The 24,583-nt window shown below is 36.7% G+C and overlaps 3 protein-coding genes across 3 annotated transcripts; 2 read left to right on the top strand and 1 right to left on the bottom strand.

Moving 5' to 3' along the window:
• The first annotated feature begins 9,270 nt into the window (after window positions 1-9,270).
• Window positions 9,271-13,691, top strand: LOC127166533 (E3 SUMO-protein ligase CBX4-like). The gene is made up of 5 exons (XM_051111888.1): window positions 9,271-9,497; window positions 9,690-9,733; window positions 10,205-10,270; window positions 11,604-11,670; window positions 11,810-13,691. Exons 1-5 carry the CDS (start codon window positions 9,429-9,431, stop codon window positions 13,190-13,192), a joined length of 1,629 nt encoding a protein of 542 aa, XP_050967845.1. The 5' UTR covers window positions 9,271-9,428; the 3' UTR covers window positions 13,193-13,691.
• Window positions 13,692-18,426: 4,735 nt separating this feature from the next.
• On the top strand, window positions 18,427-20,408 carry cbx8b (chromobox homolog 8b). Its single transcript, XM_051111903.1, has 5 exons — window positions 18,427-18,591; window positions 18,707-18,750; window positions 19,012-19,077; window positions 19,168-19,234; window positions 19,452-20,408. Exons 1-5 carry the CDS (start codon window positions 18,523-18,525, stop codon window positions 20,286-20,288), a joined length of 1,083 nt encoding a protein of 360 aa, XP_050967860.1. The 5' UTR covers window positions 18,427-18,522; the 3' UTR covers window positions 20,289-20,408.
• A 999-nt stretch (window positions 20,409-21,407) lies between these two features.
• Window positions 21,408-24,024, bottom strand: c6h17orf67 (chromosome 6 C17orf67 homolog). The gene is made up of 4 exons (XM_051111912.1): window positions 23,852-24,024; window positions 22,486-22,574; window positions 22,141-22,278; window positions 21,408-21,823 (listed from the first exon to the last, which is right to left on the bottom strand). Exons 1-3 carry the CDS (start codon window positions 23,901-23,903, stop codon window positions 22,162-22,164), a joined length of 258 nt encoding a protein of 85 aa, XP_050967869.1. The 5' UTR covers window positions 23,904-24,024; the 3' UTR covers window positions 21,408-21,823; window positions 22,141-22,161.
• Window positions 24,025-24,583: the final 559 nt, after the last annotated feature.

Here is a 24,583-nt window from a genome sequence, read left to right on the forward strand (position 1 = left end):
CTTTTTGTAATCTGAAGAACCTTCTTTTGCCACAAAGAACTTTTTGTGAAACAGAAAGGTTCTTCACATGTTAAAGGTTTTAAACAAACAAAAAAAGTTCTTCTATGGCATCGTGAAGTACCTTTATTTTTTTAGAGTGTATATATGTTAAAAAAGCGATAACAAATCTAACCGGACACTTCATGCAATTTTACAGTTTTTGGAAGTAAAAAGATTATCTTACAATTCACAAAAAAAAAAAAAAAAGTTTAGCAGTTTCAGGTTAGTTTAGCAGCAGTGTGGTAATGCTAATTAGATTTTTTTTTAAACTGTAAATTTACATGTTCTGTAAAGATTTACATTTTTACACTTTAGTTTAGAGACCAATTCTCACTATTAACTAGGTGCTTGTTAGCATACATATTACTAGCATATTGGCTGCTAATATATGAAGCACATATTAATGTCTCATGACCACATTTTGATCTCATAACCTTACCCCATATCTAAACTTACCAAGGCAAATGTTATAGTTAATAATTACTTTATAGTGACTGGTCCTAAAAATAAAGTATGACCTATTTTTATTGTATTTTTACAGAATAATTCTGGCAACCACAGCTGCCATTTTTTTAAACAACAGTGTTTTCTTTCCGCACACAGTGCAACAGTTTTTATTTTTGACTAAACTGAAGCTGCTGTTTGAACAAAACAAAAACAAAACGAACAAACAAGCAAACATTTAAATTAAAGCATTTAAATTATGTGACATGACTAAACATGAGTATCTTAGTGATTGCACTTTTTAATCAACACCTCTGGAACCTTTTTGTATAGAGTCACACGGGGAGCAGATCCACACCATTAACACAGTTAGAAACAGTCAGGAATGCTTGAGATTCATTGACTGATTTAATTATGTTTTGAGTCCTGTGATCTGGACGGTAGCAAGTGTCCATGTCTTTGTTTGAGATGGGGGGTGGGTTATTTATAGAGTCTCACCCAAGTGTGTGGGAGTGTGTGAGGAAGAGGGCAGGGTCATATAATACAGGACCGCACACACTAGGATGTTTCCTTTTCTCTCGTTCCGAATTACAGTAAACACCACAGGGAACATTCAGATGTACTGATCCCTTCTGGAATCAGAAAAGTTCATCTTTCTATTCTGCTGAATACATTTTTGCAAAATCAGTGAAGCTGGACCAGCTCGCTGTCTGACTTGGGAAACAAGGTTTACTGAAATTTAACACTCAGGAAGGGGATAATAGCCATTCAGCAAAATCTGAATGTATACTGGATCTTTGTTGATTCAGCACTAGTTGTCCATATCAATTTAGTTCCATTCATGAATAGTCATTTGCATTAGAAACTGACAGTGCAGTTCATGACAATTTGAATTTATTATATACATTAAAAAAAGATTGAAAATTCAAAGATTCATCGTAAAAAGAGAAAAATGTGCTGTCAGTACCCAAGGTCGTTATCTGACCTGACCCATAAAAGTTCATTTGATTGGTGTAAACTTATACAGTCAGGTTGCTTCATTTACATTTAATCTTATTTTTGATGAATTAATCCAGTTAATCTAAATTGTACAACATGAATCAAATTTTGGACTAATTAAAACATAGACCCTAGCACATTTTATAGTGTGGATAAATAATTAGATTTCAACAAATACACAAGCTATGTGATCAGTATAGAGATAAACTACATTTGGTTTATTAATGAAGAGCAGTCTTATGCGAAACATTGAAAAATAAAGTTTGTTTTTCTAATCTCTTGATTTGGTTAATAATACCTTTCTCATTAATCATGACATTTCTCAGTAACCATGTTTTGTTTTGCAAGTACTCAAAAGCAACCACTGTGCATTTCACGTTTAGTCATTTTCTTGAAATATGATAAACCAGCATGTAATTGATATGAAAATTACTTGTCTCCAGTCAGGACTTTGCTGATAGATCATTATTTGTGGCAAACTGCTGATGAGTTTTGACTGTAAGTAAATATGTTTCTCTTATTCTCTCTCCTGCTCCAGTATATTAACATGCAAACAGGCAAATTAGCCTCTCCACAAGTTAGGTACTCCAATCAATGGCCTTGATCCATGGGCAAGAGAGGAAACCGAGGATTTGCATGACAGAGGTGATAGGCACTGGCGTATGATGAGGATTAAAGTGTGCTAAGATGGAGATGTTTCAAAGATTTGAAGTCCTATGGCAAGTGCACAGGTTTACAGTAATATTTGCTTATTTCACGGTCCCATGACTTGCTGTAAAGTGTGGTAATTGTTATGTTAAACAATTATTAACCCTAAAAAAAATAGGTTTATAGAATGTCACATCTTCACAATGATACATAATGTGTTTGTAAAAACAACAGGATTTGCAAGTGCATTTAAATAATAATTTAATTTGTTTAAATAAATAAATAAATAAAACCACTTTGATGTGGATCCAGTTTTCCTTTTAATTGACTCTTAACAGACTTGGAGTGCAGTATCCCAGAACAAACACCATACACAGTTCTTGCATGTCTTTTGTTAGAGGTTTACCTGCAGGTTGTCGGTATATGCACGACTCCACACACCCTGATGCACACACTTCGCTTCAGAGCTCATTTTGCTCACTTTCTTTCCCTGTGGCTGCAAAGTGCTCAATACAGTATTGACTTGTTCTCCACGGCAACCTGCAGAATTCCACCGACTCCCCTCCACGAGCCTGGTAGTCCGTCTCTCTACCCCTCCCTCTTTCGCTTGCTCTGTCTCCACCGCTTCTCCCATCCCCCCATCTCCAGCTCTAGGGATGTGGTGACACTAAATGTGTGTGTGGTTGAGAGAGGGAGAGAGTGTGTGTATCATGACTTCAGATGTGTATGTGCATCATGCATGTGTGTGTCCACACACCATGTGTGTGTTGTGGGGGTGGCTCATTGCGTGGTGCTGCAGGCAGTGTATTTTAAAGAGCCAGTCACTCCAGCAGTCGTGGTAACAATGACTTCAGCATAGCCATTTCAGATCGCAAATTCAGAAAACACACACAACCGTCTGCATCTGTCAATCTGTCTTTCTGTCAATAAAATAGCTTAATAAAATCTGTAAGAACACATGTGACGTGAGGTGCACATAATTGCTTTCAAATATGCACATCATTTAGAATTTATTTTTCTGTATCTTACTGCTGTGCAGTTATCAACTGGATTTGATCTCTCTCAGTAGCATGAGTCTTACTGAAGGACACAGAGGCTCTGCCTGAGGGATGCAGTCCCATGAAATGAGTGTGTCATTATAAAAGGCTTGTTATGAAGCCGGATGCTGATCATGCTGCTCTGTGTTAATGTGGAAATGTGAGGGTGAGAGTGTCTGAAGCTAATCACCTCCCGCTGATGTCTGACTGCCATGCTTGAGGCCACTCTAAACATTTCTCTCAGTCTCCATCTCGCTCATTACATGACATTAATTTTACAAAAATTCTTTCAGTTTTAATATTAAGCTGCATTAATCAAATGTACACATATAACAATCAAAAAACACATGAACTGTTCTGGCTTTTAATTTTCTACTATTTAATTACAGTTATGATGTGCACTTCCCACCATTCCATAAAAATTATATTAGGAATTATATTAGGAAAAGGTATATTAAAGAACAGTACTAACGTCAAGCTGATGTCAGCTGTACATATACCAGCTACACTCTCAGAAAAAAGGGACAAAGACTGTCACTGGAGCGGTACCCTTTTAGGTACTGTTATTCTTCAACATACTAATATTCGCCCTATTTGGAGTAAATAAACCTAAAACGTTTGGCCAAGTAAGGTGTACCTTCTGAAAGGGTGACAGCTTTTGTACCTTTTTTTTCTGAGAATATATTAAGCCCACAGATTAACCTTTACCACCAGAGAGTTAGTGCGTCAAAGCCACAAGAGAGAAAGAAAATGGGAGAAAGAGTGGTAGAGCTAGACAGAAAGAGATTGTGTGTGTGCACAGAATAATAGTGTTCCACAGTGAGTCATTCAGACTGGTCGTCATTGTTCAATAATCATGAACATTACCTGCTATTTATGTACTGCACTCTGAGAGACTCTGAGCCAATGAAAAGTGTCTAACTCGGAGAGCTTGTCTGAGTCACTGTGATGACAGTCTGTTTTTCCATTCTCAAATAAGGCCTTTAGTTACAATTGAGATGCCGGTTGACACTGTTAGTGTGCAGGTGTTTGCAGGTGTGTATAAACAATATCATTAATTTTTCATTTTCATGAGTTCGCCTGCCCATCCAGTCCTAATGATTAATGGTAAATGAACTTGACTTTCTGTACTCAGTGGAGGCCTGAGGCTTGGTTTGAGTTCAGAGTTCAACTCCCCCCACCCCCCGTCCCCCCATAGCGGTACAACCTAGAGGGAGAATGAAGGAAATAGAGGAGGAGATGGTGAGGTGGAGGGATGCCGTAAGAATTGACGCTGAGACAGTGCAATGAGTGCTGCTTATATAGGCTCGTAATGATGATTGACAGGACTGAATGAATTAGGCTCCTCCGGAAGCTACGTTTGAAACTTCATTTAAAGTTGTGACACAAACACCTTTTATTTTTTATTATTCCACCTCTGTTTTGTTTTAGATGGGTTACAATCCAAAGACATTCCACATGGGACAAAGCCTAGAGTAGTCAGAATAAAATCATATTTCCAATGACAAATATATACAGTATACTGTAAACATCTTATGACATTTCAATATTATTTCAGTAATAAGCAAATGCAGTGTGAATCCTTTGTGTCTGGGCAGAGGAGAACTGGCCCCCCGACTGAGCCTGGTTTCTCCTCATGGTTCTTTTTCTCCATTTTGTCAGCGATGGAGTTTTGGTTCCTTGCCGCTGTCGCCCCCGGCTTGCTTAGTTGGGAACACTTAATTTTCAAACGATATTGTATACTATTTGAACTGAACTGAGCTGAATGATGATATCACTGAATTCAATGATGAACTGCCTTTAACCGAAAATTAAGTGTTTACTGTTGCCCTTTTGCATTATTGATGCTCTATTTCCTATTTAATACTGTAAAGTTCTGGTTTAGTTCTGTATTGTTAAAAGCTGTGTAAATAAAGGTGACTTGACTTGACTTGACAGTAATATGCACAAAGATCCCCCATGAGGGCAAGGACACTGATATCAGCTGAGAGGGCCCCAATGCAATACACAGTACAAGGAGCCGTGAAACCCTAGTCCTATGGCCATTTACCTGACATCTTGAAAGGATGGATGCAAGAACTTGCAACTTTATATGAATTAACTGAAGGTTAAGATTATGCTTTCCAGATCCCATCCATACTATATTCTTAATTTAATATTTCTGTCCTGTGATATTAACTGTAATTTGTTAAATCTGTTTATTGCAGATAAAAGGTGTAAACACTTCTGAGGTCCTGTACAACAGTTACTTTATTTGGGTTTTCATTGGTTCAGTATTAAATGAGAAAGAGATAGTGATATATGACTCATGAGGAGGTTTTTTTGTTTTAATAAGAAGGTGTGATTTGAGGTATGTATCTTCAGATGTTTAGTTGTTTATTACATACTGGTTGGATTAGTTATGAAGGCAGTAAAATGCATGTTCAATGATTTGTCATGCATCAAACATTTTCCTGGTAAACAGGACTGTTAAGAATCAGATGTATTCTCAAAAAAATCTCTACTGTATTTTTTTCCAGTGTGGCTGGGCTTTGTGTGTTTATATTAAAACCTACATAGCTGATTGTTTCACAATAGTAACATGCATTTCTTCCCCAACGTTTAATTGCGCCACTGAGTACATAATGGGTTTGGTTTTAGGTTGAAATCAGCCTGTCTTTATTGGTGGTCAATATCGTTTTTTTAAATGAATATTTAGCAGTGTTTCTGCATATATTTACTGCATATACTCGCTATAAAAAGTTATTTATTGTGTTCACATCTGCACTCTTATGACAAATATCAACAGTCATACAAACAGAATAATTCTGTTCAAGTTAAATACACAAACTCAATATCCATTTTAAATTTGAACTTCACTGTCACTGAGAAGAGGTGTAATATAAATAGTGTTGACTTGCCTGGGAGTTACAACCAAGGAAATAATTTCAATCTGAGTCTAATAGAGGCTGTGTATTACAGGTACTTATTTATTTTTAAGATAATTTTGTTGGTTGTGCTCTGTGCTCTCAATGAGCAAATATGGAGTGAAGTCATCTTCTTGTTTTCCATTCCATTTGCTTAATGAAGCATGCTAGTGATCATTTCTGACTGTTGAAAATTGAGCAGGTACTAAGTCTTCCTGACAACTGTAGCCATGTTCTGAGATAAGAAATTACCCCTATTATTCTAAATTATGATGGTCAGTGAAATTTTACTGACAGCAGCACTGGAATGGAGTAAAATCTGTCAGTTCAGAACACAGAAAATTACACAGACACTGGACACCTGGTCAGATTAGGATATCAGGGGGAAAATGAAGTGCAAAATGTAGGACAACTTGTCACCAAGTTTGCATCTTTTCATGCTATTTGGAATATTTGCTCTCCAGTGCAGTGTTAAAAATGATCAAAAGTCCTGACATGTCTGGATGTTGCACGAATCTGGAAGAACGTCAACTCTTGGTTCAATCAGCCTTAAAAGGAAATAACGCTGGAAGCACCTGAAGCTCAGCTTCACCCAGCACCAAACTGCACCCCTGGATTCCAGAGAACCTTTATGATGATACGACGGAAATTTTAAATTGGGTTGCAAACGATACGAAATTCAGTGGCGAGCACATAATTAACAGATTTCATTTGTCCAAACACCGTCAATTTTTTCAAAGGGTAGACCAGTTTGCGTGATATTTTAATAGCTATGTAAGAATGCCCAGTCAAAGACTGCGATGTCGAGTTATGCATTTCAAAAAACAACAGAACAACCAGCTGGAGGTCACAACTAGTGTTACCTTAGACCAGTGTTACCTTTACAACCTTTATATGTAACTGCGACAAGAAGGTTTTGAATGTCTAACGTTGAAATCAAAGCCAGTAGAAACTTCATATAGTCATACATTTTATATCCATATGACAACGAATTACTGAAAACATTACTGTGAATCAAATCTTTGAATACAGGGAAGTATGCTACTGCTTCTTTTTCCAACAATGTTTTATGGTCTTATGACAGACGTCTAATATGTGCGTTGACGGGACAGAATATGCTGAAATATTTCGTTGCATTCAAAGTTTTATCCGCCCCGACATTTAGGGACAATTCGAGATGGTTTCTCTCAAGAGTTTAACAACCCTTCGCCCTGTGATTAGTTACACAGACAATTATGTAGTTTTTCCCATAATATTCAGAGTATTTTATTGTATTTAGTACGAAGTCAGAAGAAATAGAATGTGTCAGTTGTTCTTAAATTTATTCTGAAGCTACAGTTGTGTTCTTTCTTTGCTGTGCGGTGATGTTTAAAAACACTTGAATTTGATCTTATTTGCAATCCGTCCTGTATGTTAGTACTTAAGGTAGAGTATAGGAAAGACTTCAGTCGACTTCTTTATTTAACGTGAAAGTATTAAACAAATAAGGAGTTAACAGGAACCTCTCACACGAGATACGAGCACCAGAGATCAGCAGGTTGAAAATACTGAAATGTTGCTTGTTGACGAAATAAGTAATTCAGGGTTGTCTAATGATAACATTAGTTATTGCATGGGGTAGACCATGACAATTTTACGCTACAGAATTCCCTGTAAAAAGACACAGACGGATTCACGCGATGAAACGGTTTGCAATTCGACAATTCGTCGTCTCGGCTAAGATTCATTACAAGGAAATCTTATATCTCTCTAAGAAGTCTATTTTTATGCAAGTGCATAATATCAGTGAATATTTCACAGTAATAAATTTCATATATTATATATTCAAGTATTTTCGCTGCTGTTCAGTAGTCATTGCCTTATAAGGAAAGGCAGTCGTGCCTTTCTGCAATAGGCTGAGAATTGCCGCCTGCAGTTAACCCTTATCATGCTGAATTTTTCTTAAGATTTCACCATTTTGCGGTCGCAAAGACACATTATTGTGATTCTATGATCAAGTAGATTACTGAGTGTATGTATGTAAATGCATCCGTGCATATTTTGAGTGTATGTTCACATTATGGTTGTATGTCTTATTGTGTGCACTTGTGTGTGTGCGCACGATTTCTTTCATACTCGGAAGATGGTACGCAGTACGCGGCGTGTAGCTTTTGTGGCATAAGGCAGTGAATGATTGGGCATTGCCCAGGGTTTTCACACGTTCGTTTGCCACTGCAGTTTGTTTTTCACAGGTCTTACAGCAGCCGTTGGCCGTCAGAAGGCAGATGTCAGATGAACTGAGTGCTTGAGGCTTTGAAGACCAACCACAATGACCTACATATTGTACCTTCGCGGTCAACTCTCATGTGCATTGAATGTGTACATGAGTTTAAACAACTATGTTCCTAATCATACTCTAATTTAGACTACTTGTAATCAGACAACGAAATAATTTGCATCCTACTGCATCTTATCCAAACGAAGACAGATGATAGAACATTAAATAGTGTTTAGAGCGAGTAGGTATGCGCGATGTTTAACCTAGACAGAATATCATAAAAATCACCAAATCTAATAGCCAAGACATTCAAATCTGTCATTTTAAACTGCCAAGTACTGGTTATTAAAAGACATAAACGATGAATCCCAATGCCGTCCATTTGATTATTTAATGCATCAGTGTTCTCCATTGCTTCAGTTGAGAAAAATATAAATTAAAAACACTGTTCAAAATGTAAAGGGTCAAAATATATGCTGTTCTTTAATTATCTAATTTGTGAACGTCTTAGCCTCAGCGTATGGGGTTTTGTGTAACCTGGGTGTTTGTTCAACATAAACATTTGTTCATAGCTTAAGCCTTCACTTCAGAAGGCCTATATGTCATGTATTCCTATTATTATAAAATGTTTTACAATATTACTTTCCACAAAGTTGTCTCTACAGTGATACAAACTTAAAATGGATGGTAAATCCACACCTTACTGATGCTGATAACGATTTAGCCTGTTTTCTGAACTGCTAGATGACAACTTAAGAAGTAATCAAGCATAAATTTATAAATTGTCACAAGTGTGCCCTACTTTGCGTCATGAAGAAGGAATTCTAGATCAGTACTTGAAAGGCTGCAGTAACGACTCTTCATTTGCTCAGTAAACCCGCGGCACAGGGCTGACCAGCCTCTACACCGCCCCTCCTGATGTGACGTCACCCCATGGCTATTTGCATGAAGTACGCTGTACAGCTCATTTGAGAGTTAAAACTGAATCTCGCTTGAGAAGCTAGAGACCATACGAAGCGGGAGAGCGCGAGAAGCCTGCGCGAGAAGAGCACTCATGTTATCGCGCGCACACTGAGAAGTATTACAGCGCGCGCTGAAATGGAGCTGCCCGCCGCGGGTGAGCACGTCTTCGCGGTGGAAAGCATCGAAAAGAAACGCATTAGAAAGGTTTGCGGTTTTCTCTTAACAAACACTTCACATTTTTCATGCTGTAAGCCTATAAAACGTGCAGGTGTAGGTTTGTATTTTAAAAGAAAGAACACAGGAGTAGGGATTTGTTTCGAAACCCAGGATAATGGATTATTTATTTTATTTACGGTGATTTCCAATCGTAACCGACTTTGTTTTTGATATTTGCAGGGAAGGTGTGAGTACCTGGTCAAATGGAGAGGCTGGTCTCCCAAGTAAGTTTCACTTCAAGATGTCACTTGCTTTGCTATTTTAATGTGTTGTGTTGTGTTGTGTTGTGTTGTGTTGTGTGTGTGTGTGTGTGTGAGAGAGAGAGAGAGAGAGAGAGAGAGAGAATTAGCGCTTACCAACTGATGCAGGAATGTCATAACTTGTGTCTATGATGAATAATAATGTTTCATATTTAAGCTTTATGCTATAGAAATGCGGTTGTTTTTGCAAAATAAAATATACAGCTATAATACTAATAGTTTACCAAATAGGAAATGTAGCATCAGCCATGTAGCATTAGTAGCCTATTTTTTACTCCCTAACATTCTTGAAAATTCGTTTAGTAGGACCTTGGTGGCGTTATTCGTTCAGATGACAGCCACGTTAGAGAGTTCGGTTGAGGGTTGCTGGTGATATTCATGCTTCTGTGCTCACCCCCTTAACCTCGCTCTCCGCCTGCTTTCTTCTCTTTATAGATATAACACGTGGGAGCCAGAGGAAAATATTCTGGACCCAAGACTTCTCGTCGCTTTCCAAAACAGGTGAGGCACAGGAGCGGTCTTGGTTTGACGCTCTGAGCTTGTACAGCCGAAAGGGGAGGAGGAGGGAAGACGCTTTCGCTGCCGCTATGCGTGTTCATTTTTTTCACTTTCTCTCACTGACAGAAGGGGGGTGCACTCAAGAGCTGGAAAGAGCTTGTGCGCAGGCGCGCCATCATATACAACTGAATTTAATTTCGCGATACACCAATGCCACGGCCAGGAACTAGCCATTAAAAAATGTTTACATACAGACGTGGCCAGAAAATGTGAGCCTTTGAGACATCTTGCATTCCTTATGGAATCATTTTACCTCAACAAACGCGCCACCCTTTCAGTATTGTACTGTTATTTATTTCGTCCGGTTTGGCTGACAAGTGTCCGCTTTTGAACATCTCTAGACGTCCTAAACCGAAAGCATTGCAGTAAGCGCAAATACATATTATTTTCTATCAAGCTTACAGCCGAAGTGCACCCCCACACTAATTGACTGCATTTTGCATTACAAATGGTCGGTTTTTCCGTGGCTACACATGCATTCACGCCTCCCCGAAATTCCACGCACATTTTTGTCGGGTATTCATTCCTTTGACTGGCATCTGCGCGCACCATTAGCGGTCTCCCTCGCGACGCGGAATTCTGTTTGGAGTAATTGCACGCGCCCCTTGAGTATAGAACCGTTCTAGGTCGTCTAATTAGGTTTTTGCGATATTATTTTATAGAAGGTCGATGGGAAAAGAGCTGATGGCCCATTTCTTTCGACAGTCAATATGCTTAGTTTGAGCTAACAAATAAATAACAGAACCCATTGGAAAAGCTTGTCAAACAACGACCATTTATTAATAAGTGTTGTCAGTTTTTAAGTGTTTTTCCAATTAGGATTATCCACCAAATTAGTAAACAAGATGTGTGCTGACTGAAGCAACACAGAATGTTCTTTATATGTGCAAATTTTAAGAATGCCACTGGTGGGCAATTTAAAGCCAGATCATATTTTAAAGGATACACAAAACAGGCAATAACTTGACCATAATGCACCTTCGGAAATAAAGGTATAAACGTTGTCTCTGGGGCAGCACCTTTTCAAAATGTGCTAATATTTATCATTTGGGTACTAATATGTACACTTTATGTACTAATATGCACCCTTGGGGTAAAGTACAAAGGTACTTTTCGAAAAGGTACTGCCTCAGTGACAATTTTTGTACCTTTTTTTCTGAGAGTGTGGGACAAATCGTCAGAATAAATCAAAAGTGGAATATATTAGCTTGGGTCTTATCTTGAATTTGGTTTCTTTTTATCATGACTTTCTATAATCTAAAACTTTTCTTTTCAGGGAAAGACAAGAGCAGCTAATGGGTTATCGTAAACGAGGGCCAAAACCAAAACATCTTCTCCTGCAGGTAATTTACCATCACTTACAATATACAATATACATACAAATATGTCTATGGACGCAATGTACCCAATTAAGTTCTGTGGAAGTCATGTCACTAATTGTTTCTACTGCAAAGCTCATTGTTGATTTGTCTGGTTTCTAAGGTGCCATCATTTGCGCGAAGATCCAGTGTTCTTACTGACCTTCAGGAGGTGTCTCAGGGTGAGGATAACCAACCCAAAGCAACTTCAGACCTGGTCCAAAGCCAGCAATACCAGCTTAACAGCAAGAAGCACCATCCCTACCAGCCCAACCCAAAAGACAAGCAGGGAGAGGCACGGATAAATGGGAAAAAAAAGCACTACTACCAGCTTAATAGCAAGAAACACCACCACTATCAACCAAACCCTAAAATGTATGACTCCCTGTATCAGAGGGTCAAGGAGACCAAAGTTCCTGAGTTGACTGACAAGGAATGGAACTTATCTCCAGCTCTACAGCAGAAATGGGTCCAAGATAAGGAATCTGGGGGCCTCAGTAAGGTGAGGAATATTACAATGGAGTTGAAAAAGCTTCCTAAACTAAATGGTGGAGCTGACTTAAACATGAACACAAGCAGTGATGCAAAGGAAGACAAAGCACCGCCCAATGGAATAAGCAGCAAACTGAAGATTGTGAAGAACAAGAATAAAAACGGGCGCATTGTCATTGTCATGAGCAAATACATGGAAAATGGCACCCAGGCAGCTAAAATTAAGAAAAGAACAGCAGAGTCTGAGGAAAAAAGGCAAGAAAAGGATTGTAAGTCCTGTGAAGCAGATGAGTGCACAGAGAAGATAAAGCACACAAAGAAGCAAAGTCTTGTGAAAATGATTAAAAAGGACAGTGAAGCTGAGTCTGCCGGTTTAAGGCTTTTCAATGGACTATCATCTTGTGGAGGGGACAATCCTAAAAAAGCATGCTCCATAGTATTTGAGCCAAACAACTCAAAGAAGCCTGGCAGGACTGGAGATTATGTATCTAATGAACAGCCCTTGCAACTGACAACCAAAACCAGTCTGACTACAGTGCCTTTTGAGAAGAGTGATCAAAGATACACCCAATCTACTCAATATGGTCCCCCCACCTTCCCTCAGAAGCGTTGCTACTCGGAGCCAGACAGTGACAGTGGGGAGGCTAAGAGGTTCCTAAGTTCTCAGAGTATAAGTGCTCCAAGTACTGACTTGTCTCACTCTTGCAACGGCACCACACACTTTAATGACCATCAGCACTCTGGCGAACATGACTTTGAAATCCTGGACTCCAACCAAGATGAACCCATAGACCTCAGCTGTGTAAGGTCGAGAGAAGAGAGAAAAATTCCTACACATTCTCAGATTGGAAACTCTATACTGACTGGGAAAGCAGCAATCTCTACACCACAACAAGTAGAGAAAGAAATGAAAAAATCTGTTCCAAACTTCACACCTTTTCTTGGGAATATAATAATCACAGATGTCACAGCAAACTGTCTCACAGTGACATTCAAGGAATATGTTACAGTTTAGGAATATGTGATGAATATAAAGTCTATAAAGACTACTGACTATTTACTGTGAATCTGTATAAATGTAAAGCATGTCTAATCATCAAGTTTTTAAACTTGCCTGAAATTTTTGAAACAATCTAGTGTAAAGTTTTGATAGTTTCAGATTGTGTTTGATTTAACTGATCTGAATTAATTTTCAAATTCACACATTTAACTATTCCATGTTAGGGATAGAAAAAAGAAACTAAACAGGTTTTCCTGTTAATATCTTGTATCATATTAGCTTAACGCTGTTTGCAGTGCTGTATTTCAGAAGGCTTAAATATAAGAAGCACTTACTACACATGTAATACTGAGAAACGTTTTCTACTGATCTGTCTTTTATAGTCTTTTTTTAAGTCACTTAAAATGTGTTATTTAGGTTTGTCTAAGCATATTAAAAGTTTTATTTTATGTTCTTGAGTAAGATCTGTTTGTTTTTGCCTGTACTGTGAGCAGGTGTGTGTGTGTGTGATGAATAAAAGAGTTCCTATTAAACACATGAGAGATGAGCAAACAGATAGGTAATTTGAAAGATAGCAAAATATTACTATCATGTAAATGCACAAGACATCAGTATCAGACTGAACTTTGCACAGCCTTTAAATAGAACATGGATGAAGAGGAGGTGAGTAACACGTGGACTTGTCATGCGGATTTTTTTCTCAATTGTTTTTTTCTTTTCTTTTCTTTTCTTTTCTTTTCTTTTCTTTTCTTTTCTTTTCTTTTCTTTTCTTCTTCTTTTTTTTACTAAAGAGGGTTTGCCTGCTTTTACTCCCTCCGCAGTACTATATATTTGGGCACTTTTATTATTTGAGAATGAGATGGGCACTCATTCTCAGTTCTAAGACATTTAATTCATTTCCTTTAAAAAACATGGCAACGGTGCCAAAGTGTAGTACATAACTCTGATCACCAGCTGAAAACTGGCACGTATATGGGAGTATTGGCAGCAGTGTTGTCTCACTATAGCATCTCTGTTATAGACTAGGCCTAACTTAATACTCTTCCAGAAAAGAACGACAGTAGGGCTTTATAGTCTTTAATTGTGTGATAAAGCTTATCTACGCATATATCTGGACACTTATTATCGAGATCACATAGTAACATAAGGGTTTCAAGAAAGAAACTTTTCATTTTCTTGGGCGTTGGATTCATTTCTATTTATGAGATACCACATTTCTTGCAACAAGAAACATTAGCTAAGAAACCAAAAATCTGTTTTCATGACGTTGATATTGCCTCAAAAAAAAAAAAAAAAAAAAGAAATTCCGTGAGCTGTCAGGCAAGGCTAACATAAGCATAAGTTATAAACAGTTATAAACAAGAAGGAAACGTTCTCCTGGCGTTCTAATGGGTTTTCCTTTAATGTTAAGATAATGTTCACAGCTATTTAGAATGACTGTTGTGTAAATCGAATTTTGTGTCACAGCATTTTAATAGCATGGTGAGCACAGAGATTATCAAAAAATAAAATATAAATAAACAAATAAAAAAATAAATAAGTAAGTAAGTTACCGGAGCTCTCGGGGGGTTGGGGAACATAAACAGAGCTGATATTTTACATCTTATAGACATTATTATACGTGCGTATCAGGCAGAATGCTTTATGCAGATCCCTCACAGGTACTCCAAAATATTAATGAATGTTGAGTTTATAGATAGAATGTGCATTTTAATGTCATCCAAATAGAATAATAAACAATGTGCTTAAAGCTATTACTAACTTTGTTTATGCGCAAGACGGTCCATACAAGACCAGCAAGAAGAGATTCATCCCGTATAGGCATCGTCAAAGGGTTTATAGGTAAAAGACACTCTAGGCTAGAAGGATATAAGAATAATTATTATAGGTTTAACGGTAGCTTTCGCTTTATATGGTACTATCATGGAGCTTGTATAAAGCTTTAATAGTCTGATGTATAAAACTCTACTCATTTTTGTCAGCGCTAACATGGCGGACAGCAAACGTCTCTCTTTCTCACAGCAAGCTCATGATTAGCATTAATCCATCCAAAAACTACGCAGGGGTTGGTTAGTGGTGAAATTTGTGTCAAAGATGGGCTTCGGAAAAGCACTTAAGCCTCACTGAAACGGAATCAACCATTTCCTTTGCTGCACCGTCTGAGATAAAGCTGCTCTCGCTGCGGTTATAAAATGGCTTCCTTTGGTCCATCCACTTTATTTGCGATCAGCTTATGAATTCAGCTTTGCTGCTGTGCATTTTAGCTGTAGATGGTTAATTTCGGCAAGTTTATTTAAAAGACGATTTGAACAGCTTTTTTAAAATAATAAAGTAATAAAGATTACTTGAGTTAAGCATTAGGTTACTTAATTGCACAGATGGCTTTAGTAAAATAAAGCATTTTGATAATGAGAGGTACAAAGACATTCTAAAGCTTGAGTTCATTAAAATATTGTCTTACGTTTGAATTACCTACAATAATAATGTGATAACATTAAATAATAATAATATGATCTTAGTACAAGTTGCTTTCAGGAAGACAAACGTAACTTATGTTTATCTTACTGAAATAATTAACTAGCAGAATATATGCAGTTGGACTGCTTTTTTTTTTTAACTTACAAATCAAACAACCGTCAATACAAGTTTTCTTGTTTATTGGCAAAGCTTAGATTAATTTTATGTGGCATATTTATTTTTAATATAAATCAATAACTTAATGCACGTCTTTCCCGAAATTCACAAAGGATTTACAATTATGTAAAATTAAAACACATATGGCGACTGGTGAAACTAATATGCGGCAGAAAGCGCTCGATTTATGGTCTTATTAAATGTGTAAGTCTTGGACACAATGTGACCTAAATAATCAATAATCCAACAAAAACAGGGAAACCATGTAAATGTTTTTGGTAAAACAATTTATGTCGAAATATACCTTTTTTCAAACATTATCGAAAATTGCATCAAACTGAATGAAACACACGGAACAAAAATAGTAGTGTATTTGCCATTTCCCTTTGCAAATTGTGCAGAATTTGTCATGCTGGTTGCCCAGAAACGAGTTAACCAATAATATTCTTCCAGCTCGATCTAGAGCCCATATACGGATATAACCACTGCAGTAGTCAAACCACCAATCATCTTCCGCAGAACCAACCACAAGTCCGCTGTTTACCTGTTTTTGTTATGTATATAAGAAATGAAAATGAAAACCAAAGCCTTGGTTTTACTGTGGAGAATTCTTTATACAATCGTCACAATATTTCTTCAAACCACTAGACTATTCAACTGTTCATTATTATGTAGCGGATGCATTATATTTACTCACCGAATAAACCCCCAGCATAAACTTCGTTTTCAGGCCACCAAGTTAACAATCAATATCCCTGCGTTCATGTTTATTTTCAAAGTTTTAAGATATTATTTTAAGATATTTTTTATAGGCCTAGCCTTCCTAAATAACGTTACATTCAAACGCATTTTACAATTTGAAAATGTCTAAAATTCACACAGGAACGAATTAATTTATATCATAATTTAGCTACGGAATTTTTATTTTTATTTTTTTACCTGTGATGCACGGTTTGAAATCCAAGTGATTGTGCAGGAATGAGCATACATTTTCGGAAGAGCTGGGATAACAGAGTATTCCCTTTTATGGCCATTTTCCTTGATGTGTATAGCTGGTATTAATGTTTGCTTGCAATTTCAATACTTAGGTGAAATTAATTATATTTATATCGATAATTCTATATTTGAAATATAATTTTCGCTAAACCAACATAATTATGTGAGACTTTTTTAATCGAATGACATATGAAACACCTAATTTAGACATTTTAAAATTTATTTTTTATAAAAAAATAATAAAATATAAAATTATAAATCTCTCTCTCTCTATTTTTTAAAAAAAAATTAAATAAAGTCGAATTTTTTGAGCCAAAATAGCTGTGTTAATGTAGAAAAAGTCTGGCCTATATAATCGTTGTTAGGGAAACCATTTAAGAGGTTACCTATAGTAGTGCATTTAGTAACTCTTGTTAATAAAAAGTTAATAATCATAAAATGTGCCATTTGCATTATTGTGCTGTCTTTTTATTTCTTTCGTTGTCTTTAGCAGAAGTTACTGTTCTTGTTATCTTTGGTCTGTTGTAATGTTTAATAGGATACATATTTATATCATCGTTTTAATTTTTTTCAATAATTAAATTGGGGTATAATTTTATTATTGGGGTATTTTATAAATGAAGTATAAAATAAAAATCTGGGATATTATTACAATGGCGCTGTTTCATAAATATGAGTTTGATTCTCATTTGGGTGCACATAGGCTACACAAAAGTGTCAGTCAATTAATTGTTCATTATTCATAATTATGAATAATAATAATAACTATTATTATATTTATTGTTATTATTTCGAAAGAGCTATACAGTTGAAGACAAAACCTAAATATCTAGTAATTTTGTTAAAACAAGTAGGCTGGGTGGTCTTTTTTTCTTTATCAGAAAAAGAAGAAAAAAATAACACCTTTTAGAGAAAATAACGTGGTAAAGTAGGTTACCCTACCGTACTCTTTAAATCATCGTTTAGTATAACCTACTGACAAATTCAGCCCGTTCTGTTTATTTAACGGCTTTTAGAAAACGTATAAAACACACACACAAAAACAGTCATTTTGTATATAATTATGCTGTTATTCTGCAGTAGGACTCATATTCAAATCAGTATTCATTTCCATCCATGATAAGTTTGTCTTGCATAAAGACTTAATGTATGATTTTGGCGGGATTGGTAAAATAGTCTCGTGAAAAGCATAATATCGATTAAAATAAGGTGACATACATTTTTCTATAATAACACATGTAACGTTACAGTAGCCTATATCAAAGTAGCTATTAACAGAAAAATTGTAATGAATTATGCCTGTTTGAGAAAATGCAACATTTTAGAGTCCATATAGCCTATATGTCCTTGTTCTGCAAAGATTTAAATGATTACGTTTTCCTGTTTTCTAGTCTTGACGTAACACTTACGACGAAACATTAAAACCATCTGATGTGTTTATTCAAGTATTGATCAGATCTTATCATATTTCTGTCAAGAATGCAGGTATGTTACTAAGAGCAAGCCCCGGCTACTTAGCAACAGCGAAGCCAATGAACAGCCTCCAAATCTTTCCACCTACAAGCGGTGCCAAGGCAACATGCTAAAGAACGTGATGACGTCTGGCTGTGCACGAGAGTATTATGGGCTGTATGGAATTCTGAAGCTAGAGCAGGCAGACCGGACTCGAGCTCACAGCTAGCTTCGCTGCAAGCTAACGGTAGACGAAGGTAAACATGGAGCTGTCGGCTGTCGGAGAGAGGGTGTTCGCGGCCGAATCGATCATCAAGAGACGAATACGACGGGTATGTGTTGTGTGAGAGATATCTCGACATTTTTGGCATATACGTGCTAATGTCGTCGTCTCGCGCTAACGAATTCTTTTTGTGTGTGTGTGTGTGTATGTGATGGCACGCGCAGGGTCGAATGGAATATCTTGTGAAATGGAAGGGCTGGTCACCCAAGTGAGTAATGCATGCTCATCCTGTCTGTGGTGCCTTGCACTGGTGTTTTGGTGACAGTGATGGCTGTCAACCCTGCTAGATATCGCGAGGGGCGTACATCCACTGGCAGGTTAACATGCTGGTTATTACTGCAGACTGGTTTTGGCAGATGGCATGCTGCAACATTAGCTGGCCCTGCTAGCTGGCCGATAGAGCAGTGGTTTAAATACGTCTAGAGATTGACAAGTCATTACATTAAACTTTTTTTTTTTGTTCTCACAGGTACAGTACTTGGGAACCAGAGGAAAATATCCTAGACTCACGCCTATTCGTTGCCTTTGAAGAGAGGTATAAAATGAATAAATAAAGATAAAGAATAAACTATTAAGCGACCAAAAATACAGACGTTTTCACACATGCGCTTGTATTTGCATGCAGGGAGCGCGAGAGAGAAATATTTGGACCCAAGAAAAGAGGACCTAAGCTCAAGACTTTTCTTCTAAAGGTTATTGTCATTTATTTATTAACAAATAGATAATAACAACAGTCTTATTGGTGAAATTATCAATATATATATATATATATATTCCCACTTAAATATTGACTGAAGTTATTGGGTTTGCACTCAAGTTTTTGTCTAGGTAAATAAATTGATACATTTTATATAAGGGCATACTTTTGTATTCTGTACTAATTTTTTCAAAATCATGTATTTTTCACAGGCCCAAGCTAAAGAAAAGGCAAAGTCTTACGAATTCCGAAATGAATCATCCAGAGGCATTACATATCCCATTCCAGAGCCTGTGGTAACCCCTAGAGCAAGAGAGGGGCTACGTGCTGTGGTTCCCACAATTTTCCCTCCCAGCACAGTCAACCGAGGGGAGAGTGTAAGGATTCCACCTCCAGAACCAAGGGAGCATCGTTCTTCACACTCACCCAGACCTAGCACTGATGCATTTACCCTCAGCCCAAAAAAGAGAGGACGGAAGCCCAAATTACGCTTCACAGATGGTTATACAAGCTCCTTACATCCAGAGCATTCAAAAAGAGCAGCAGACGAAACCATGGCAAGCATTCCTTCCAAAATGGCAAAGTTAGGTTTGGGAGAAGAGGAAGAGAGATGCTCTGAAATAAGTGGGAGTATTAAGATCTCTCACAAGCACATGGATGCTACTTATTCACACAGACAAAACAGAGTCATTCCAAGCAGGAGTACCCAGCATATTTCTCCAGAGTGGAGTTTGCATTCCAGCAGAGTTAGTGCAGACTTACAGGGCCGCAGGACTAATCCACAGACAAGCCACTTTCACCATAAACACCTGAAGCACCATTCAAAACGAAGAATATTTGAACATGGTGATTCCACCAGCAGACAGCCTTCGCTTATTGCCAAAATTCCAGTGTCACGCATATTTGGAGAGCCAGAGGAAGGAGATGCTTGGAAGCCTTCCTTCAGTAATGTGGAGAAAGTCATAGTTACTGATGTGACGACGAACTTCCTGACTGTAACAATCAAAGAGAGTAGCACAGATAAAGGCTTCTTTAAAGATAAAAGATGATTCTTTACTGCAGTACTCCAGTATGCTTCTTTCCTCTTTTTAGAAGGCCTTTATTGTCAGAAAATATTCTGTGTATTGTATAAAAAATCTTATTCTGTTTTTTTTTTTTTTTTTTTTTTTGTCACACTGAAATCTGTATTTATTGTGAAAATGCTGCTTTAAGAGATTTGCATGCACTAGACAGTTAAACAAGGCCAGAACTGCGTTCAAATACATACAGGAGTTCTCAGATCATTTGTTGTAAATAAGTATTAATTACACATTGTTTACCTGTAAACATACAAAAGTATAATTTGTCTCCCAGACAAATATTAAAAACTCAAACATTTATGTACAGACCAAGGGTTGGCATTTTGCACACTAGACCTAACCTTGCATCACATCATTACGTTTTCAGTTCTTGTAATTCATCAATTCTTGTAAATGTCATTGATTTTATTTTGTCATTTAATACTGTAAGTTACCTTGTACACTTATTTCACGGTACAGCCGTTAACAATTTACACATATGAAAGTGTAAAATGAAAATCTAATTTTCATCTCAACTCAAAAGTAAAATGTAGAATGACCACATTTCTTTTGTTTCTGTTTCTTAAGCTCGTATTCGTAAATATTTTGTAATGTTAAACTTAGAATTCTACGTATTTTGTAGGGCGATTTTGTAATTGTGATTATCTATGAATTGTGCGAATAAAAGTTATTTAATATGACGTTAAATAGAAAAGCGCACAGGCAGTGTCCATACTCGAATCATATTGAATCATTATTTTACAAATAGGCTAACATAAAAAATATACATTAGTAGTGTAATTAAATTAAAAACAACAACGTAAAACTAATATTTAAATGTAGGCTATGCTTATTTGCACGGAGTAGCATTAAATGCAAGACGAGATTTTTCGGTGTTTTAAGGGGGAAAAAATCTACGTTTAAATTTGGTTAAACAATGGTGTACTTATTGATTCCATTTTACAGGCTTATATTTGTTTACTTATTTAGGTTTTATGCTTTCTTGTGTGACACGTGACAAAATGTAAACTTTCAGGTTTACATACATTCATTATGCTTTCGATCAATCAGTGTTAGGCCTTTAGATATTGCCGTGTAAAGGTCAAACTCTTTGTTTATGGACCGTTTGCGCATTATTACTGTTTTAAACTTTTAATCTTGTAGTTTCGATTTTACCCATATCATAATGTAACTAAAATACTTCTAAAACCCGTAAGATGAAAAACCACAGTCACAATCAAAATATAGCACACCATTTTTATTTTATTAATGAGTCTCATTCAAAATGCGATTTCGTAATTCGTGTTTATTTATCTTTTTTTTTTTTTTTTTTTTAAAAAAAGAAAAAAAATCTACAGATTGTAGGATCATCTAAGACATCTAAAATGCGTCTACATTATTAGGTGGGTGTCTTCGTGGATTGCGTATCCTTGGCCTCCTCGGCATTTCTGGGTGTTTTCGTTTTTACTGCAATCTATTTCATGGTCTTCATCATCTTTGTCGCCGCCGGAATTCCTGTCTTCGCCCTGAAAAAAAAAAAAAAAAAGATTTGCTTTTACATACGGGTAGAATTTTAGTAGCCTACATATAAACATATATATATATATATATATATATATATATATATATATATATATATATAAATTTAAACCGGAAGAAAAAAACGTCCCATATGACGTACAATTATGAATGCCTTTATCCGATTTTTTGTTGTGTAGACACATTGTAAATCTAATTACTTTCTTCACCTAGCCTAATTCTCTTGTATTTTAAGAAAAAGTGTCCAAGTAAGCTCAAGCATTGCAGTCTTCAGGGATATACAAAAGCTGAGGGGTGTCAGAACCTCTAGATCTCTGCAGGCCGGTTACACAGGGTAACCGTAGTTGCGGTCACAGCGAGGGAAGCAGTGAGGGTTCATCCAATGCTCCATATTGGTCTCCCGAGCCCTCTGCTCCAGCCTCTGCATATGCAGCATGTGTTCCTGAAATACACATGAACTCTGAATTCTAGAGTACTGACGTGAAACTAATTTCACTTATTGATTTGTTAATAATTTTTTATTTAAATCCAGGACAAAACAATATTTTTTACTGTCACTAAGAATTACAGCCAGGCTCTCATGCATGATGTTTTCTTAAGATTTGTTATTAAGTATGTAAATAAAGGGATTCTGTTGTTGGCATCCAACCCTCATAGGTTCATCAGGGTGTCCAGGCTTCTGTCTCTTGGTGCGGAGTAGCTGCTTTGCAAAACTCTCCTTAATGACGGGGTTTGCATCTAGAATATATACATGTATCAAAATCACCATTTTATACTGTAAATTCACGGTAATGACAACATGGTGCATTCATGTGAATACATTTAACTTATTTATTTTTCTAGCTAAAGGGGTTACTTACAGTGTAAAAATGTCACACCAATTGATTTATTGATTTATTATGTATTTTTATGTAAACAAAGACTTTAATTTTGTGTCATTTAATATTACCATTCTTTCTTTCTTTCTTTCTTTCTTTCTTGCTTTTTAATACTACATGCTAATTTTATTTTCTCCATTCTTCCCCAGGCGGCCATTCTGTCCTCTGATCCTTTATTCTTTCAGATTTCCTCGAGTCCTTTGGGGGTCTAATTTGTATGAATTTTGGCCTTTCTCTTTCCCTCTTTCTTCATCTCTCTCCCTTTTTTCTCTCTCTTTCACACAGACAAGTACGCACACACATACACTTCACTCACTTTCTCTCCTGCCTCCCCATTTCAACCCCTCCCTCCCTTTCCCAGCGCTGTTTCTCTATGGAAGAACACAAAGTGCCCATTCATGAGCGTGTCTCCCCGGGGAGCGCGCCCCTGCGCGCGCGTGACCTGGAGCTCTGACCCGCGAGGGGTATGAAAATGAGCCCGTTACGGTAAACACTGACGTGGCAGATAAACAGCCGAGCAGCGTTTTTCATAGCAGTTTTTATACGTTTATCTCATGTTAGTGTATAATTAGATACGATTCTTTAATTTATAGTGGGTGGGGAGGATGGGTAAAATTATCACATAATTTTTAAGACTAGTGTGTTCAGGTAACATTTTTAGCAGCTAAAACTATAGGAATAGAAATATATACTATAGAATAGGATGGGAATATATAAAAACAAACACAAATAAAATGGAAACACCAAAAATTAATAAAAACAACTACGCAAATTTTGAATTTGCTATTCAATAAGCTATTATTAGAAATAGTTTAGTGAGGGGATAGAAATAGCAGGTGAGGGGATTAAAACAATGACAATAGGTAAGCATAAAACTTAATGAAAATAATCTCACAGAAATACACACCCATTTCTGTCTTAACTAAAACTGCAGGAAGACCGAAAAGATAATAACTTTTCTTCGAATGTCATTATGTCCAAACGTTCCAAAACGCTCTTATTTTGCATGGAAATTATTATTGCTAAAACAGGTCATATGCACACAAACTTCACAACCCACAGTGAGAAGAAAAATAAAGCCACATTAATATGCAAATAAAACCTATGGTACAAGATTTCTACAGAAAAAAAACATACCAGTGCAGAAGGTCAATAAGACCACGCAAAAGAGGCATACCAACAGCTTCATTTTTTACTTCCGTCCGTCCTCAGTTCGAAATAACTGCACTTCAGTGTTTACCCAACTTATGAGGAGGAGAAATACACGACAACGTCATTTAAAAGTTACCCCCACAGCACCTCTGCTCACAGGCCACTGGATAGGCTACAGAAGAAGACGACTCCTGGTAGCACATCTGGATGAGTCTGTTAGTTACAGATATATTCCACAAGATGTCGCCTTTACTTAAACGTCGAAGTCTAGGCCTATCACCCTGCTACATAAATAATAAGGGTTAACCCTAATCCCTGTAGTTTTGTGGTTTATTGAAAAAATAGACAAGTTTAAAAACTGCGTCAAATTTTCAGTCATTATAGAATGTCATTTTGTTGTTTGTGTATTTCAGTAACAGCACCTGCTGTTGGGGCAAAAAGGCACAGTTTGATAATAAATAGTTGGCTGACTTTTCCAGTTGTTAAAATGACATGGTTAGATTTAGATAAATATCATAAGCTGGGTATCACAACATACTACTTTATCTTAAGTATTTGTATAAATACTTGATGCCTTTTACCCTTGTTTGGAGTAAAAGGCTCACCCTGCCACCTCATACATTTATAAGATTTTAAACAAAACAAACCACTTTTATGCTAAATAAAAACATATAGTATATATATTTTTTCGGCAATCATACATTATGGGAGTAGTGA

The sequence above is a fragment of the Labeo rohita genome, chromosome 6 (assembly GCF_022985175.1).
Source record: "Labeo rohita strain BAU-BD-2019 chromosome 6, IGBB_LRoh.1.0, whole genome shotgun sequence".
Taxonomy (NCBI): Eukaryota; Metazoa; Chordata; class Actinopteri; order Cypriniformes; family Cyprinidae; genus Labeo; species Labeo rohita.

Coding starts and splice junctions, on each gene's coding strand:
- LOC127166533 (XM_051111888.1), top strand. CDS start 9,429: ATGGAGCTGCCCGCCGCGGGTGAGCACGTCTTCGCGGTGGAAAGCATC. Junction 10,271..11,603: donor CTCGTCGCTTTCCAAAACAG/GTGAGGCACAGG, acceptor TTTTCTTTTCAG/GGAAAGACAAGAGCAGCTAA. Junction 11,671..11,809: donor CAAAACATCTTCTCCTGCAG/GTAATTTACCAT, acceptor CTGGTTTCTAAG/GTGCCATCATTTGCGCGAAG.
- cbx8b (XM_051111903.1), top strand. CDS start 18,523: ATGGAGCTGTCGGCTGTCGGAGAGAGGGTGTTCGCGGCCGAATCGATC. Junction 18,592..18,706: donor TCAAGAGACGAATACGACGG/GTATGTGTTGTG, acceptor TGGCACGCGCAG/GGTCGAATGGAATATCTTGT. Junction 19,235..19,451: donor TCAAGACTTTTCTTCTAAAG/GTTATTGTCATT, acceptor TATTTTTCACAG/GCCCAAGCTAAAGAAAAGGC.
- c6h17orf67 (XM_051111912.1), bottom strand. CDS start 23,903: ATGAAGCTGTTGGTATGCCTCTTTTGCGTGGTCTTATTGACCTTCTGC. Junction 22,575..23,851: donor CTTATTGACCTTCTGCACTG/GTATGTTTTTTT, acceptor TATATATTCTAG/ATGCAAACCCCGTCATTAAG. Junction 22,279..22,485: donor ACCCTGATGAACCTATGAGG/GTTGGATGCCAA, acceptor TGTGTATTTCAG/GAACACATGCTGCATATGCA.